The 18,208-nt window shown below is 44.1% G+C and overlaps 1 protein-coding gene across 1 annotated transcript; it reads left to right on the top strand.

The window, feature by feature from the left end:
- Window positions 1–12,848: 12,848 nt before the first annotated feature.
- LOC121859633 (circumsporozoite protein-like) lies at window positions 12,849–13,824 on the top strand. Its single transcript, XM_042356565.1, has 2 exons — window positions 12,849–13,628; window positions 13,747–13,824. Exons 1-2 carry the CDS (start codon window positions 12,849–12,851, stop codon window positions 13,822–13,824), a joined length of 858 nt encoding a protein of 285 aa, XP_042212499.1.
- Window positions 13,825–18,208: the final 4,384 nt, after the last annotated feature.

Here is an 18,208-nt window from a genome sequence, read left to right as displayed (position 1 = left end):
ACCCAGCTACTCGCTCTAACGCTCCTGATACACTGAGTGAGCCAGGAGACTCTGGTTGACCTTGACACCAATGGAGAGGATGGCTTTCAACTAGTTCAGTCCAGGTAAAAGCGGAAGGCCGAAAAGGCAGAAAAACTTAGAGACCAACAACTACAACCTCAACTACCTATAAGAGTAAGATTAAACTTCCCTGTAGGTACACCACCTGAAGTCAAGTATCGATGGCTGGACGAAGCGGAAGATAAACACCCAGATGTTGAGTTTCATTTCAGAGTCAGTACACAAGATCATGTTGTGATTAGAAGCGACCCAGCAGTCATACATAAGGGGAATAACCATGGAACAATCATCCCAACCATCGAGCAAGAAAACTATCTGAATCATAGGGCTCGACCAGTATTAGACCCCTACACTACTAGAAGCTCATCCAGCCATCAGAAGGACGAAGCGACTAAAGAACGCAGTACATTGCAAACTGGGTTGGCTCGGGGGACCCACCCAAGACCATTCGAGTCCGTGGTGCCTATCGGACTCTGAAGGTAACTCTCTATCAAGCCCCTACCCGGAGGTGTTACAATTGTCAACACTGGGCCATGTGGCCCGATTATGCCCCTCTACTAAGCCGTAGTGTGGTCTCTGCTCAACACAACATGCAACACAGGCTTGCAGAGATACGGTTGCTCAAGGGGGTGTCATTCAACAGAAGTGTATCAACTGCAAAACAGTTGGAGTTCCTGTACGGTACCCTGACTGTCCTAGAGCTCCTACGCCCCTTCAGCACCCAGACCCGCCACCCAGGCAGGTCTTAAGAAACACTACTGCTGCTAAGGTACTCCCTACGGCCAACCCCTGGCCCACCCTCCCCACCAAAGCTCCAGGATCATCACCAGCAGTCAACGAAAGATCAGCATGGAGCAACACAGACGTACCGACACATCAGGTAGCTACCAACAAACCCCTGAACACGCACAAAGTGAAGAGATCATTGATTTGAAAAATGAAATTAAAGAACTCAAAGCTCAATTTACAGCTCAAACTGAAATGTTAAAGATCCTCTGTGATACACAGTGTAGCAGCTATGGAAAGATTACAGTCAAATTGAAGACATTCAGATGTCAGTACCATATGTGGAAATTCAAGACCCACCAGGAACTAGTGTCCACGCAGAGGGAAATAGTGATACTGGTAACAGTTCTGCTGATGCCTCTGTGGACATGGTCAGTGAAGATGAACACACACAAACAGAAAATGGTAGTGATGTCGAGTGTAACTAAAGTGTGTTGTTGTCTTCCACTGATACAACAATTGTTGAGCAGTGCATGCTCCAGAAATGTTTCAAAAATGATAAATGGCCTACTGCCTGCCGAAGGGACAGACAACGTAGAAAAAAAAACAGTATCATACAACGCCTTTTGCTTCTTTCCAAATATAGTTCATAATGGCCAGTGTTAATACCAGACAAAGATACAGAGCGGTGAAGGTGATGAGTTGGAACATCTCATCCCCTTAGAAAACGATACCCTGACTTACACCACAAAGTTGTGACTGAGGACATCGATATTGTGTGTCTGCAGGAGTTTCTCACACCTAATGGTAAGCCCCCACCCAGTCTGCTCAATTATGTGTATTATGATCCTAGTTCTACTCACACATGTTTGATGTATGTTAAGAAGTCACTCCCGCTTGTACCTCTTGTATCCAAAAAGACTACCAACTTTCAGTACCATGGGATCACTATCCACCTGGGCAACTCCACACTCAACGTGCTAAACGCCTATGCTCCCCCAGATCAGCTTCGATACACAGATCTCCCAGACTTTTTACATACTGAGCCCACTGTCCTGATGGGTGACCTGAATACTAGACACAAGAAATTAGGTGACCCCGCCACTAACACAAATAGTAGGAGACTTATCTCACCTCTGAGCGCATATGAAGATGTTCAAATTATCGGTAATAATGAACCAACACACATCTATGGCGGGGCTCTAGTCAAATGTATTGGTTTTAATCTATCATACACAACCCATAGCTCTGATGTTATCATTGATCTTATGTTTGACCAAAGCCCAATCCAAGTTAGTATACATGTAGCCAATGACACCCCCACTGTTGGTAAACTCAACAGACGTAGATTCACAGTCAAGCAAGAACGTGAAAGCCAGTTTATAGACTTCATCCATGAATGGTACAAGGACTACAAGCCTGACAACTACCAAAGTTTCCATGATGATCTAATAGATAGATACATACATACTTCACCAAAAATGCCTCCACCAAAAAGGAGAAAACGTGGTCAGCATCATGGGAACAGGCAATAGCAGTGCTATGATGACCCTAAACTGAAAACACGCAGAGCTAGAGTCAGGAAGGTGGGTAAGGGTTACAAACAAATTAGAACACCTCAAATGTTACAATTGTTTCAAGCTTCCTTTGCTGCTACCAGGGAATGTGTAAACGAACTCAGAAAATGCATGGGAGACATATGCCAACAGCCTGAACCAACACACACCCCTCAGCAAAGCCTGGAAAGACATAAACACAATCAGAGGTAAACATAGTATACACGTCTCCCATCCAAACCCTCTGCAAAAGTCGAATGAGCTAATAACAAAGTGGGCTCATGTCTCTGGCTATGACATGTTACCAACTAGGACTCGGGGACTCCTTGATGCAAAGTCTGTAGAGAGAAGTAATCTTATTAACTTTATGCTGGGCAAACAGCACGATGAGTGTGATGTTCCATATACTGAGTGGGAGCTTGACGCCGCCCTCGCCAGGGGTAGGTCTACTTCCCCTGGAGAGGACGGAGTCACCTACAACATCGTTAGACTACGAAGGCGTGTGCCGGGCAATCCATTATTGGTATTGTACAATATGAGTCATGCCGAGGGCCAACTACCCACATCATGGACCAGCAGTATTGTTGTACCAATACCGAAGCCAGGACAGCCTGATTCTTTTCGCCCCATATCACCAACCAGCTGCCTGTGTAAAACCTTTGAGAGGATGGTTTTTGGCAGACTCTTATATAGAATCAGAGAACACATGTCTCCGAACATAAATGGCTTCACCCATGGTAAAGGTGTACATAATTGCATCACCACATTCCTAACTGCGCATGGAGATGAAAGGCACAGATACACTACATTTCTTGACCTAAAGGCTGCATTTGATATTGCCAATAGACAACTGATATTGTACGAACTAGCCAAAATGAATGTAGGAGGTAGGCTGTTTCACTGGATAAGTGGTTACCTAACCAACAGAAGGGCTGCTGCACTGTTTCAAGGTTACAAAAGTGAAGTCAAAGATATGCAACTTGGTACCCTTGAAGGTGGAGTACTTTGTTCAATGCTCTTATGAATGCATTATAAAATTTAATACCAGACAACCCCAGCAATATCACAATCAGTTATGCTGATGATATTCTTATACATACTAAAACTCATTGTGAAATGCAAGCCATCCTCAACCATGTATACGCAGCCTGTGAGAACCTAGGTCTTATTATCTCCACTGAGAAAACTAAGGTGTTCAACAAACAAGCTGGTAATCGCAAACGTGGCCCCGCCAAGTTCAAGATAGGTAACAACACTATTGACTATGTTTCTTCTTTTAAATATCTTGGTGTCTCTGTCCCTTGTACCTTACCTGCCATACAACAGCTAACCCGCCAATGTACTGACAGACTGAGACCTCTTAGAAGTGTAGCGGGGTACGGCCCACATTATGGTGCTAATATTAGTGTTACGGCAAGCACTAATGAGTAGGATGACATATAAACAAACACTATGTTAGGCTGTAAGTCATGTCATGTTTATTGGGTGTGCCTGCCCGTATACAGTATGTAGAGTGTTGAGTTGGTTGAAGATGAGAGACCTAGAGGAGGTGAGGTGTCGGGTGGTAGTAAGGGAGCTTGTTTGTGTATAATCACCCGACTCAGCAGCTCTCACTCATCGAGAGAGGGTTGGGGAGGCGGCAGGGTGTATCGGCACTGTAGCTATTCAGACCACAGAGGCAACACCTAACCTGGTTTCTCTTGAGACTTTCAACACGTAAGTTTAACTGGTACTTATTGTGTACACAGGTAGACTGTGTCCATTGCTTCGTTTATCATTGTGAGGACATAAAAATATAGAAAATTAAGTACTCATTGTAAGTGTTAAGATTAGACTGATTACATAGCTATGATTGTTATGTAAATATATATTGGATTAGACATTTATGTGATTGCCTATGTATGATTTATGTGAAATACTAAAAGAAATTGTATCCAACAGGTTTGACCGAATTATAATGTTTGAGTCCAACGTCACAAGTTTTACTAAATCCTTTAACCGCCTGACTGGCGGTTACAATTAGAATTGTTAAAACAATGTACCTAGATTATATAAGATATCTGAAAGATTACCACGCACTAGCCCTGGTCCTTCGTGACAGGAAAGGCGTTAACGAGCTCTAGAAAATGCAAAACAAAGCCCTCAGAATTATCCTAGGATGTCCCATGAGCACTAAAGTACTTAATATGAGGAAAGAACTAGGTATACACAGTGTCAAAGATAGAATAAATGAAGTCAACCTCATGATAGCCCTGAGGCTTCTGCGTGGTGATCCTGATAACATTGTTTCCTTAAATTTGCTAGAATGTATGAACCATGGGACTGGTGAATCTAAATGGATCCAAACTATAGCTACACATATGAAGATGTTTGGACTAGACCACCTGTACAAAGTTGAGAAACAACAGCGTTTTCTAGCACCCTGGCGGATAATTCCCTTCGATATCACAATACCGACATATCCGCCTAAAAGATTAATTATACAAAGTATTTATCTCCAACACCCTGCCAAAGTGAGAGCTCTTTAACACATACACACTCTAAATACTGATGATAATATCACACAGACCATCTACTGTACACTGATGGATCACTTAACACCGCCTGTGGGAGGGTTGGAAGTCCATTGTTATGACTCAACCTGACGGTAATGTAATTGAGAAAGGAGTTAGAATTAACAACTGGGCATCCACTCTACAAACTGAATTAGTTGCCATACTCACAGCTATCAAATTCATTGAAACCACTGTCACTGACAGTCTCATCATCACTGACTCTATCCTCACTACTTGCCCTTGACACCCTCAACTCAAGTTGCCATGCGCTCGTCTCTGAAGCCAGACACAAATATGAGTACCTTGTTGACCGGGGTGTCAAGGGCAAACTGTTGTGGATCCCCTCTCACATAGGCCTCATGAAACATGACAGAGTTGATGCCCTCGCCAAACTCGCGTCTAACAAAGACACTGTTGGATACAATTTGGGTCTGTCAAAGTGAACCCTTAAAACTGTAATTAGGAAAGAACTTATTGATGAATTTGTCGCAAGTAGACAAGTGCAAACAGGCACTAGTCGATCCATAGTTTACCATGATGAGATGTATCAAGTGAAACATGCATATGGAGCAAGTAACAAGATCACTAGATTACAAGATGTTGTAACCGCTATATTAAGGTTAGGATATAAATACCTTTGGCAGTATGTTCTTCAAGCAGATGTAAACAAGACTAACTGTAAAGTGTGTGGCCAGACATATGGCCACACACTTGAACACTACGTCCTTGACTGTGTGAAGATAGAACCTTTTAGGGACAGGTCCAAGCACACTGTATGTGAAATGGCACAACACCTCATCTCTAATGACAAGATTACCTACATATTAAGATTGTATCCACTTTTTTGCACTTAGTAACTATATCAGTTCTCATGTATATAACCAAATATGCATTGTGCTTGAATACTTCTCACGCAAATGTGAATAACAAAGTGTGCGGCCAGACACACAAAGTGTGCCTCACACACCTGTTCTCACGCATTTGTGAGTAAGTTACCATGTTGTATAGAACTAAACAAATAATGTAATAGAAATACTGTGTAACATTCAATGCCATAATTTCCTGACCACGGGGGGTTAATTATTATGACCCGTTGTAAACTCTACTCTACTGTAATCCTTTTGCGCTACCGCTCACAGGATGAGTGTGGGGTGCACAATAAACTAGCCGCTGTAAGCGGCAAAAAAAAAAAATGCGATTGGCTCATGCTTCAGGCACTCCTGTGTTTTGACCTCGCTAGAGGAAAGGCTCACGGCAGACTTAGCTCCCGGGGATAAATTGTCGGTAATAGCTAGTGCTCCTTGTGAACAAGGCTGTGCCCTTCTGAGGGCCGAATTAGAGAAGGTCAAAAAAGAAAACTTGAAATTAAAGGAAGTGATAGCAAGGATGAAGAAAAAAGACACGAGATAAGGAAAGTCCGTGTCTGACGAAAGCTTAGGCGAATGTTAGCTTGTGAGGAGAAGAACGACCAAAATGAAAGTGAGAAAAGACACCAAGGATACTAAAACCCTTTAAGTCCTTTGATAGACAAATTGGACGTTAGCATAGTGAGGGACAGGGCTGAGAGGGTAGGTACAAATCTTTAATTGGTGGCGATTCCCAGGTACTATACCTGAATAGAACTTTTTGTGGTCGAAATAAAAATAGGATGAGGGTGTGTTTACCAGGAGCTGGGGTGGGGAATAAAGTTGACAGGATGGACAATATCTCGTCTGGTAATGGGAACAAACCCATTATCTGCCTTAGTGCAGGAGGCAATGATATTGGCCCTTGTGGGAGTGAGGAGCTTCTAGATAAGTTCAAGACAGCTATATAATGTATTAAGTAGAAGGAAGGGATGCCTACCATGTGGTGTCCTGACTAGAAGGAGGGTTGGCAATGAATGGTTGTCAAGGGCAGTTGGTGTCAACGGCCGTCTTGACAGATATTGCAAGTCAATATCAGTCCCATTCATTGACAACTGGGACAAATTTTAAGGAAGAAGGGACCTTTTGCTATGAAACGGGTGCATCTGTCTGGTGGTGGGGTGGCAATCCTGGCTGGCTATCTCGAGAGGGCAGTTCAAAAGATGTCGAAGTCTTTAAACTGCTAGGGGAACATATGGGCACGGAGGTGGAGGAGATAGCAGTGGGAGTAGGTAAACAGCGTGAAAGGTTACAAGGAACTAGTGCTAGAAATGATGACAAAACTAAATTAGGCAGGGAGTTAAAACCTAAACGAATCAAAAAGAGGACCCAGAACACGACTAACTTAAATGTCTTCTACGCAAACAGTAGGAGTATGAGAAACAAAATGAATGAAATCAGGGCGTTGGTATGTACCGAAAAAATTCGATATAAGAGTATTCACCGAAACATGGATAAACTTAGACTCACGAGAGTTACCTGCCGAATGCCAAATTGCGGGTTTCAAATTATTCCATACCGATAGGCAGATTAGGAAAGGAGGCGGAGTAGCAATCTATGTCAGGGATAATCTGAAGTGTGAAATAAATAAGGAAATAAAAACTGAATTGACTACAGAAACAATTTGGATAGAATTAATCGATGGTAGAGAAAAATTAATCACAGGAGTAATATATAGACATCCTAATCTTGATAAAGCTCATGAGCGACTTATTTGGTATGAAAATGCGCAGGTATTCCATACATAACAAAGTCTGTATAGTAGGCGACTTTAACTTTAGACAAATAGAATGAATCGACCTTACAGGTAACTCAGGTAGCTCATCCGCTAGGCAACGGTAGGACCCCACCCTCCTGGAGGCTCCACATTGTCTCACTGTTCAGTCCCCAAAACTTTTAATTCCATGAATAGTTCATTCACGGTGTATGGAAGTTCCACCATGTTTTTCACAACAAAGGTACAGATCGGTAAAGTACTGTCCGAGATTCTCGTGCGGACACACAAACAAACAAACACACAAACATACTACTTTGTTTCATATATATAGATAGACTGGCCAGTACGGTTAAGATCGAGATAAGAAAAGCAAAGAGGAATAATGAACTGAAGGTTGCAAGTGAGGCGAAATCAAACCCCAAGGGATTCTTTCAAATGTATCAAACTAAAACACGAGAATAGATTGGACCAATACAGTCAGATACCGGCGAGCTAACTGATAACGACGGGGAAATGAGCACTAAACTGATTAAATATTTTTCAACAGTTTTCACCACCGAAAATTTAAACATAATACCCGAGGCACCGACTATATACAGAGATAGTGAAGAAAATAGAATAAGCGAGATAGTGGTGTCTGGTAAAGACGTTAGTAATCAAATAGACAAGTTAAAGCCTAATAAGTCGCCAGGTTCCGATGAGATATTTGCCAGAGTATTAAAGGAATGTAAGGAAGAGCTTTGCATGCCCTTAGTAAAATTATTTAACAAGTCCTTAAAGACAGGTGTAGTACCAGAATCCTGGAGGATAGTGAATGCAATACCGATTTTCAAGAAGGGATTAGATCACTATCCTTTAACTACTATCCAATCAGCTTAACATCAATTGCAGGCAAATTACTGGAAGCAATAATTTCAAACTCTATTCGAAATCACCTGGAGAAGAACAAGTTGATCAATGATTCCTGTCATGGGTTGCGCTGGTCCTCCCGCACAACCCATCCCAAATGATTGTTTAGGTAGAGATAAGGTACCCGGCCAGCCGATAGGGGTCATCTCACGCCTCAAAACCACATTTTAGCCAGTGGGCTTTAGTCCTTGGGTTATAGAAGACCTCCTGCTCCGCCGATTTAGAACAGGGCCATACAGTCCTACCAGTGCTACGAGTCTGTGTGTGCAAATCCCCGAGATCGTTGTTAAGTCCAGCGACAAGTTAACACATCCTGTAAAGGAAGTGATCAATGGTGAGGGCCCGTTTGCTACAAGAGCACTCCAGGCCGGCCTAATAGATCTAAACGGTTAATTCTCCAGGTTGGCAAACTCTCCCTTATAACTTACGGTACTGTGGCGTGAATGTGAGTGACTGACCTATCCATACAAATTATAAGTCCAGTGTATGGAATTGTGCCAAATAAATGTAAGAGCAATGATCTGCTCGTATCTGTGATCCCTCTATTATTATTATTACCAAAGGTAATGACTATATGGTTATGACAAATTATAACCAATAACTTAGATGGATATTGGAAATTAATGGAATTCATTAAATCATCATTTATCAAGTATACAACGCATTGAATGCCGGAAGCAGAGTGAAATTCTACGTAGTGATACACCATAATCTCCTCGGTGAGTAACCAGTGTGAAGGTATCTGAGTTCTACGGTAAGAAAACCACTTTCCTGTATTTAAAACGTAACAATTCCCAACATGGCTTCACAAGCGGGCGTTCATGTCTCACTAATCTATTAACATTCTTCAGTAAAGCCTTCGACAGAGTCCCCCACGAAAGAGTAATAAGAAAGTGGAGGCTCATGGCATAGGAGGAGATATTCTAAAATGGATTAGGGCGTGGTTACAGGACAGAAAACAGCGAGTGAACATTAATGGCACTAAATCCGATTGGAGTAACGTCACAAGTGGAGTACCCCTAGGCTCAGTACTTGGACCATTATTATTTATTATATACATAGACGACATAGATATCGGCGTAGACAGCAACATAAGTGAATTTGCTGATGACACTAAAATAGGACGTGTAATTAAATCTGGCGAGGACTCCGCAAAACTACAGGAAGATCTAAACACATTTTCGAATGGTCTGAAAAATGGCAGATGAAATTCATTATGGACAATTGTAAAGTACTTAGTCTAGGAGATGTAAACAGAGAAACCAGATATCAGATGAACAACGATGTTATAGAGAAAACCGAATGTGAGAAAAATATAGGAGTAATGATAAGTAGGAATCTTAAGCCAAGTAAACAATGTGTATTTACTCGAAACAAGGCTTATCAAGTGCTTGGGTTCATACAAAGAGAGGTCATCCTGAAACTATATCTTGCGCTTGTGAAACCTCACTTGGATTACGCAGTTCAATTCTGGTCACCGTATTACAGAATGGTATAGAATCCCTAGAAAGAATTCAGAGGAGAATGACAAGACTTATCCCGGGCATTAGGAACCTCGAGTACAGAGACAGGTTAAAGCATCTTAATTTGCACTCCCTCGAGATACGTAGAGTGAGGGGCGATATGATAGAGGTGCATAAATGGAAGTCAGGGCTAAACAAAGGGGACATAACAAAGGTACTCAAACTATGCAACCAGGAGCGAACTCGTAACAATGGTTTTAAGTTAGACAAATTTAGATTGAGGCGCGAAATAGGTAAACATTGGTTTGGAAATAGAGTAGTGGATGAATGGACCAAGTTAATAAACATCATTATTGAATCAAATACGATGGATAGCTTTATTTAAGCTGAACTTTCTTTATTTCTCTAAACATGACACAATCCACTCCAAAAAACATGGCACTGTTACAATACTCCCCCTGGTCGCTTATACCCTGTATTAAGGGACAAACCTTTTAGTTTGAGTGTGATGACGTGTGTGTCGGTAGTTGCAGTGACGAGGAGGAGGTCGGGAGCTTGATGGAGGATGTCCTTCCTGGCGGAGATACGTAATAAACGTACATGTCATCGGTATGGTCCAAAGGTGTGGAGCGCTGAAATGGGGGATCCCGCGTCCCCTGGTCCAACAGAGAGCCCTGGTGAAGATAGCACAGAGACAGGAGTAGGCATGGCTTCAGAAGGTGGACAGGTTGAGGCGAGGAGTAGACATCGTCGGGGCACGGGGATGAGTCAGGCCGACACGCTGGGAGAGCAGGGTTCGCCTGTTCAAACCCGGAGGGCTCTGCGGCAGTTGTGACAGCTGGCAGCTGTGAGGGAGTTAGTGGGCATTTGGGTCTCACAGAGGGCACCATGCGGCCAAAGAAGCCAAAGAGAGGCTCAACATGGCTCTCTAGCTTGTGAAGGAAGGACATGAGATGTGTCACCTCACCGGAGGAGAGTTGGGGAGGGGGAGGCACAGGTGCTAGCACTAAGTCTGGCAGCGTCGGAGTTGAGACGGGTATGAGGCCTAGGATCGTCAGCATGGCGTTGAAGTGGCCCCTCCACCTCCCCTGCTGCATCCCTCTCCACTTTCCTTACTACACCGTCAACACCCCCCTCCACCTCTCTTGACACACCTCCTAAACACCCCCCATCCCACCTCGTGCTACACCTATAACTGAAGCCTTATCATATTCCCACACTTCAGTCTCTCTTCCATATTAATTTGGAAACTTATTCAATCATGCTATTAACACCACGATGTAACGTGGTGTATATGTGCGAGTGTGCGTGTGCGCGCGTGTGTGTGTGTGTGTGTGTGTACATGACCCTTTCTCACTGCATAGGGTCTCCTCTTGCCCCCACCCCCTACCACTCCCCTCTGTTCGCCCCATTATCATTGACAGTGTTGAATTACATCTTCATTTCATTTTCCTGACTATTACCATTATCAATGTCTGCCTGGCCAGACCTCATTTACATTCCCATTGGCACCAGTGACAGATTCATTACATATATGCATGTATGACCGTATCCCCTCTCTCATAGCCTAAACGAAATGTTGTTGAACTATTGTATGAAATGGTATAAGAGGAGTGGATGAAGACGGTACCTGCCAAGATTTACCTGTATGTTGCCGTGATGAGGTGGACAAGCAGTGCTGGAGGAGAGTGAGAGAGAATGGGAGAGACAGAGGGGAAACAGATGAAGAGAACGAGGTTTGTATCTTTGTAGAGAACCAGTAGATGGTAACTCTCATCTCATTATCATGGTCATTGTCATCATCATCGTCTTTATTATCTTATTATCATCATTATCATCTTTATCGTCATCATTATCATCTTTATCGTCATCATAACCATATTTATCATCATCATCGTCATCGTCGTCATCGTCGTAACTATCACCTGAAGATTAGCCACAAGTTATTTCACCTGATGCTTAAACACCCTAACCTTACTTAGGTTAAGTTATAACAGGGTAAGTTAGACAAAGATAGTTTAGGTGAAGTTAGCTTTGGTTTGGACAAGTTACGTTATTTTAGGTTAGGTTGGGTTAGGTTAGGTTAGGTTAGGTTAGGTTAGGTTAGGTTAGGTTAGATTAGATTAGGTTTGGTTAGGTTAGGTTAGGTTAGATTAGATTAGGTTAGGTAAGGTTTAGCATTATATTATATTTTGTTAGGTTAGATTTTGCATTAAGGTGGGCTATCTTAAGGTGAAATCAGCTTGAAACTAATCTTCAGGTACTTTCAAATAATTAATCACAGTTGGACTCAATGACGTCTCAGCTCCTTTGTGCCGTGGACATAATAAAGGCATTTGTTCCGCCTCACGTTTCATAGTTTAATAAGAAAAAAGTTATTCATATTTATAAACTGTGACCTAGTGAGGTAGGCGCCACTTACCTGTATTAAATTATAATGTGTCTACAGGATGGCATATCCTCAACACGAGAGAGAGAGGACGTAAATAAAGGCCGGGGAAGAATGACACGAAATAAGATAATGGACAGTGTGGAGGTAAGATTATTAGGTGAAAAACGGACAAAAGAACAAAAGCAGGATGGTAGGCAGAAGGTGAGATGGTGTGGAACAACAGGTGGACGGTGTAGGGAGGAGGGTATTGCATGGATGGTATGGCGTGGAGAGTGTGGGGTGGAGGGTGTGGAGAGTGTGGAGTGGAGGGTAAGGGTGTGGCGTGGAGAGTGTGAGGGGGGAGGGTAAGGGTGTGGGGGAGTTTGTGTAGGTGTTTATCATTATAATGTTATTACAGAGCCTCAGCAAGTAAGGTCTTTAAGGGCGTAACAAGGTTAGTAATTACACATGTCCAACAACAATTAGACAACACCTGGCAGTGAAAACCTGTGATGGTACTGTGTTGGTGTGTAGACCTTACTGCACCAAGTGTGTCTCTCGTTTGAACTTTGACGCTGTGTCCAGTATGAACCCAGATGTTATGTTTAGTGTGAAACCAGATGTTGTGTCTAGTGTGAACCCAGAAGTTGTGTCCAGTGTGAACCCAAATGTGTCCAGTGTGAACCCAGATGTTATGTCCAGTGTGAACCCAGAAGTTGTGTCCAGTGTGAACCCAAATGTGTCCAGTGTGAACCCAGATGTTGGGCCCAGTGTGAACCCTGATGTTGTGCCCAGTGTAAACCCTGATACTCTGTCCAGTGTGAACCCTGAAGCTGTTTCCAGTGTGAACCCTGATGTTATGTCCAGTGTGAACCCTGAAGCTGTGTCCAGTGTGAACCCAAATGTGTCCAGCGTGAACCCTGATGTTGTGCCCAGTGTAAACCCTGATACTCTGTCCAGTGTGAACCCTGATGTTGTGTCCAGTGTGAACCCTGATGTTATGTCCAGTGTGAACCCTGAAGCTGTGTCCAGTGTGAACCCAAATGTGTCCAGCGTGAACCCTGATGTTGTGCCCAGTGTAAACCCTGATACTCTGTCCAGTGTGAACCCTGATGTTGTGTCCAGTGTGAACCCTGAAGCTGTATCCAGTGTGAACCCTGATGTTATGTGCAGTGTGAACCCTGAAGCTGTGTCCAGTGCGAAACTTGATATTGTGTCCAGTGTGAACCCTGATATTGTGTCTAGTGTGAACCCTGATGCTCCGTCCAGTGTGAACCCTGAAGCTATGTCCAGTGTGAGCCCTGATATTGTGTCCAGTGTGATCCCCGATTCTGTGTCTAGTGTGAACCCTGATATTGTGTCCTGTGTGAACCCAGATATTGTTTAGTGTGAACCTTGGCGTTGTGTCCAGTGTGAACCCTGATTCTCTGTCTAGTGTGAACCCTGATTCTGTGTACAGTGTGAACCCTGATTCTGTGTTATAGTGTGAACTTGACTCTGTGTCTAGTGTGAACCCTGATTCTGTGTCTAATGTGAACCTTGATGTTGCGTCCAGTGTGTAAAAGGTTCAGTGTGGTATGGTTGGTATGTAGAAGGTTCAATGAAAATGTAATATTTCGGCGGACAAAAGGTCGTTTATTTGCGGCATCACAAAAAGGATACAGAGTAGAAGTAAGAAAGGGTGTTTATCAGACCCCAACGGTCAGGATATGGTCTCGTTAAGTGTTACAGAGTATTTCTAGTACATTGTTTGTTTAGTTCAGTACATAGAAGTTTACTTTGGTGATAAATGCCAAGTGTGGATACAGACTTAGTGGTATCAGGAAAATTGCCCCTCGCACAACTGTACCTGACACCTGCCCCCTGACAACTGCTCCCGAACAACTGCCCCCGACACTGCTCCCGGACAACTGTCCTAGAACCAGCTTTAGTACTGTATATCAGCTATCTTGCCATCAGAGATAAAGGGATCAATTTTTCACAGTCTAAGACATTGTGTTGGGGTGTGTGTGGCCATTTGTTTGGCCTGAGACACATACTGCCAGAGGTACTTATATCCTAACCTAAGTCTAGCGGTTACAACATCTTATAATCGAGTGATGTTGTTATTTGCTACAAATACATGTTTCACTTGATACATCTTATCATGGTCGACAGTGGATTCACTCGTGTCTGTTTGCACTTGGGTGCTTGCCTAAAATTCATCAACGACCTTTCCGTGGAGAGTTTTTAGGGTTCTGTTTGACAGTCCTAGATTGTATTCAGCAGTGCCTTTGATATATGTGAATTTAGCTAAGGCATCAACTCTATCATGCTCACTGATGCCTATGTGACAGGAATCTACAGCACATATGCTTGTGTCTGGCTTCAGAGACAAGCGGGTGACATTAAGTTTATGGTATCAAGAGCAAGTTGTGAGGATAAGGAGTCAGTGATGATGGGACTGTCAGTGGCAGTGTCTTCAACAAGTTTGAGGGCTTTGATTTGAGTTTGGAAAATAGTTTAGTTTGTGGAGTGAGTGGATGCCCAATTATTAATTCTGTATCCTTTCCATATTGTATTACCGTTAGGCTGAGTCACAATGACAGCACTTCCAGCCCTTCCGCCAGTGTAGAGTAGACGGTCAGTGTGATGCTATTTTCACTCTGTCGGTTATTTACTGCATGTGCTCAAGAGGTCTCACTTTGGTGGTGTGTTGGAAATAAGGAGGTTCATTGTGGTGTGGTTGGTATGGAGATGGCACGCTAGCAGCTTCATGGAGGCGAGCTGCCCAAGTTTGCTCCGAGAGTCAAGTATAGAAGTATGTGGGGAAGAATTTAAATTGTTGGTTCTATGAGTGTTGTGGAGCTGTGTTGTGGTGTTTTATTGTGGTATTGTAGTACTGTGGTGTTGTGGAGCTGTGTGTTGTGGTGCTGTGTGATGTGGTGTTTTATTGTGGTATTGTGGTAATGTGGTGTTGTGGTGTTGTGCGTTGTTGTGTTGTGGTGTTTTACTGGGTGTGGTGGTGTTGTATGTTGTGGTGCTGTGTGTTGTGTTGTGGTGTTGTAGCACTGCAGTGTTGTGGTGCTGTGTGTTGTGTGTTTATTGTGGTGTTGTGGTGATGTGTGTGGTGGTGTTGTGTGTTGTGGTGATGTAGTACTGTGGTGTTGTGGGGTTGTAGTACTGTGGTGTTGTGGTGTTGCGTGTTGTTGTGTTGTGGTGTTTTACTGTGGTGTGGTGGTGCTGTGTGTTGTGTTGTGGTATTGTGGTGCTGTGTGTTGTGGTGGTGTGTTGTGGTGCTGTGTGTTGTGGTGCTGTGTGTTGTGGTGCTGTGTGTTGTGGTGCTGTGTGTTGTGGAACTGTGTGTTGTGGTGCTGTGTGTTGTGGTGCTGTGTGTTGTGGTGCTGTGTTGTGGTGCTGTGTGTTGAACTGTGTGTTGTGGTGCTGTGTGTTGTGGTGCTGTGTGTTGTGGTGCTGTGTTTTGTGAACTGTGTGTTGTGGTGCTGTGTGTTGTGGTGCTGTGTGTTGTGGTGCTGTGTGTTGTGGTGCTGTGTTGTGGAACTGTGTGTTGTGGTGCTGTGTGTTGGGTGCTGTGTGTTGTGTGGTGATACTGTGGTGTTGTGGTGCTGTGTGTGTGGTGTGTTGTTGTGATGCTGTGTGTTGTGGTGCTGTGTGTTGTGGCTGTGTGTTGTGGTGCTGTGTTGTGGTGCTGTGTGTTGTGGTGCTGTGTGTTGTGGTGCTGTGTGTTGTGGAGCTGTGTGTTGTGGTGCTGTGTGTTGTGGTGCTTGTGAACGTGTGTTGTGGTGCTGTGTGTTGTGGTGCTGTGTGGTGCTGTGTGTGTGGAACTGTGGTGCTGTGTGTTGTGTGTGTGTGGCTGTGTGTTGTGGTGCTGTGTGTTGTGGAACTGTGTGTTGTGGTGCTGTGTGTTGTGGTGCTGTGTGTTGTGGTGCTGTGTGTTGTGGTGCTGTGTGTTGTGGTGCTGTGTTTTGAAACTGTGTGTTGTGGTGCTGTGTGTTGTGGAACTGTGTGTTGTGGTGCTGTGTTGTGGTGCTGTGTTGTGGTGCTGTGTTGTGGTGCTGTGTGTTGTGGTGCTGGGTTTTGTGAAACTGTGTGTTGTGGTGCTGTGTTGTGGCGTGTGTTGTGGAACTGTGTGTTGTGGTGCTGTGTGTTGTGGTGCTGTGTGTTGTGGTGCTGTGTGTTGTGGAACTGTGTGTTGTGGTGCTGTGTGTTGTTGTGCTGTGTTGTGGTGCTGTGTGGTGGTGCTGTGTGTTGTGGTGTTGTGATACTGTGGTGTTGTGGTGCTGTGTGTTGTGGTGTTGTATGTTGTGATGCTGTGTGTTGTGGTGCTGTGTGTTGTGGTGTTGGATACTGTGGTGTTTTGGTGTTGTATGTTGTGGTGCTCTGTGTTGTGGTGTTGTAATACTGTGTGTTTTGGTGTTGTGTGCTGTTGTGATACTGTGGAGTTGTGGTGTTGTATGTTGTGGTGCTGTGTGTTGTGGTGTGATACTGTGGTGTGTGTTGTGATACTGTGGTGTTGTGGTGGTGTGCTGTGTTGTGATACTGTGGAGTTGTGGTGTTGTGGTGCTGTGTTGTGATACTGTGGAGTTGTGGTGTGTTGTTGTGGTGCTGTGTGTTGTGGTGTTATACTGTGGTGCTGTGTGTTGTGATACTGTGGAGTTGTGGTGTTGTATGTTGTGGTGCTGTGTGTTGTGGTGTTGTGATACTGTGGTGCTGTGTGTTGTGATACTGTGGTGTTGTGGTGTTGTGGTGCTGTGTTGTGATACTGTGGAGTTGTGGTGTTGTGGTGCTGTGTTGTGATACTGTGGAGTTGTGGTGTTGTATGTTGTGGTGCTGTGTGTTGTGGTGTTGTGGTGCTGTGTTGTGATACTGTGGAGTTGTGGTGTTGTATGTTGTGGTGCTCTGTGTTGTGGTGTTGTGATACTGTGGTGCTGTGTGTTGTGACACGTGGTGTTGTGGTGTTGTGTTGTGATACTGTGGGTGGTGTTGTATGTTGTGGTGCTGTGGGTGTTGATACTGTGGTGTTGTGGTGTTGTGGTGTGGTGCTGTGGTGTTGTGGTGCTGTGTGTTGTGGTGTTGATACTGTGGTGTTGTGGTGTTGTATGTTGTGGTGCTGTGGTGTTGTGGTGCTGTGTGTTGTGGTGTTGTGATACTGTGGTGTTGTGGTGTTGTGTGTTGTGATGCTGTGTGTTGTGTGTTTGATACTGTGGTGTTGTTGTGTTGTGTGTTGTGGTGCTGTGTTGTGGTGTTGTGATACTGTGGTGTTTTGGTGTTGTGCGATGTGATGCTGTGTGTTGTGGTGCTGTGATACTGTGGTGTTGTGGTGTTGTATGTTGTGCTGTGTGTTGTGGTGTTGTGATACTGTGGTGTTTTTGTGTTGTGGTGCTGTGTTGTGATACTGCGGAGTTGTGGTGTTGTATGTTGTGGTGCTGTGTGTTGTGGTGTTGTGATACTGTGGTGCTGTGTGGGTGATAATGTGGTGTTGTATTGTGCTGTGTTGTGATACTGTGCTGTTGTGGTGTTGTGATACTGTGGTGCTGTGTGTGATAATGTGGTGTTGTATGTGGTGCTGTGTGTTGTGATACTGTGCTGTTGTGGTGTTGTATGTTGTGGGGCTGTGGTGTTGTGGTGCTCTGTGTTGTGGTGTTGTGATACTGGGGTATTGTGGTGTTGTGGTGCTGTGGGTTGTGGCGCTGTGTGTTGTGGTGTTGTGGTGTTGTGTGTTGTGATGCTGTGTGTTGTGGTGCTGTGATACTGTGGTGTTGTGTGTTGTATGTTGGTGCTGTGTGTTGTGGTGTTGTGATACTGTGGTGCTGTGTGTTGTGATACTGTGGTGTTGTGGTGTTGTGGTGCTGTGTTGTGATACTGTGGAGTTGTGGTGTTGTGGTGCTGTGTTGTGATACTGTGGGTTGTGGTGTTGTATGTTGTGGTGCTCTGTGTTGTGTGTTG

This window comes from Homarus americanus, unplaced genomic scaffold, assembly GCF_018991925.1.
Source record: "Homarus americanus isolate GMGI-L3 unplaced genomic scaffold, GMGI_Hamer_2.0 scaffold7626, whole genome shotgun sequence".
Lineage (NCBI taxonomy): Eukaryota > Metazoa > Arthropoda > Malacostraca > Decapoda > Nephropidae > Homarus > Homarus americanus.
This window is presented reverse-complemented; position numbering and strand designations above follow the sequence as displayed.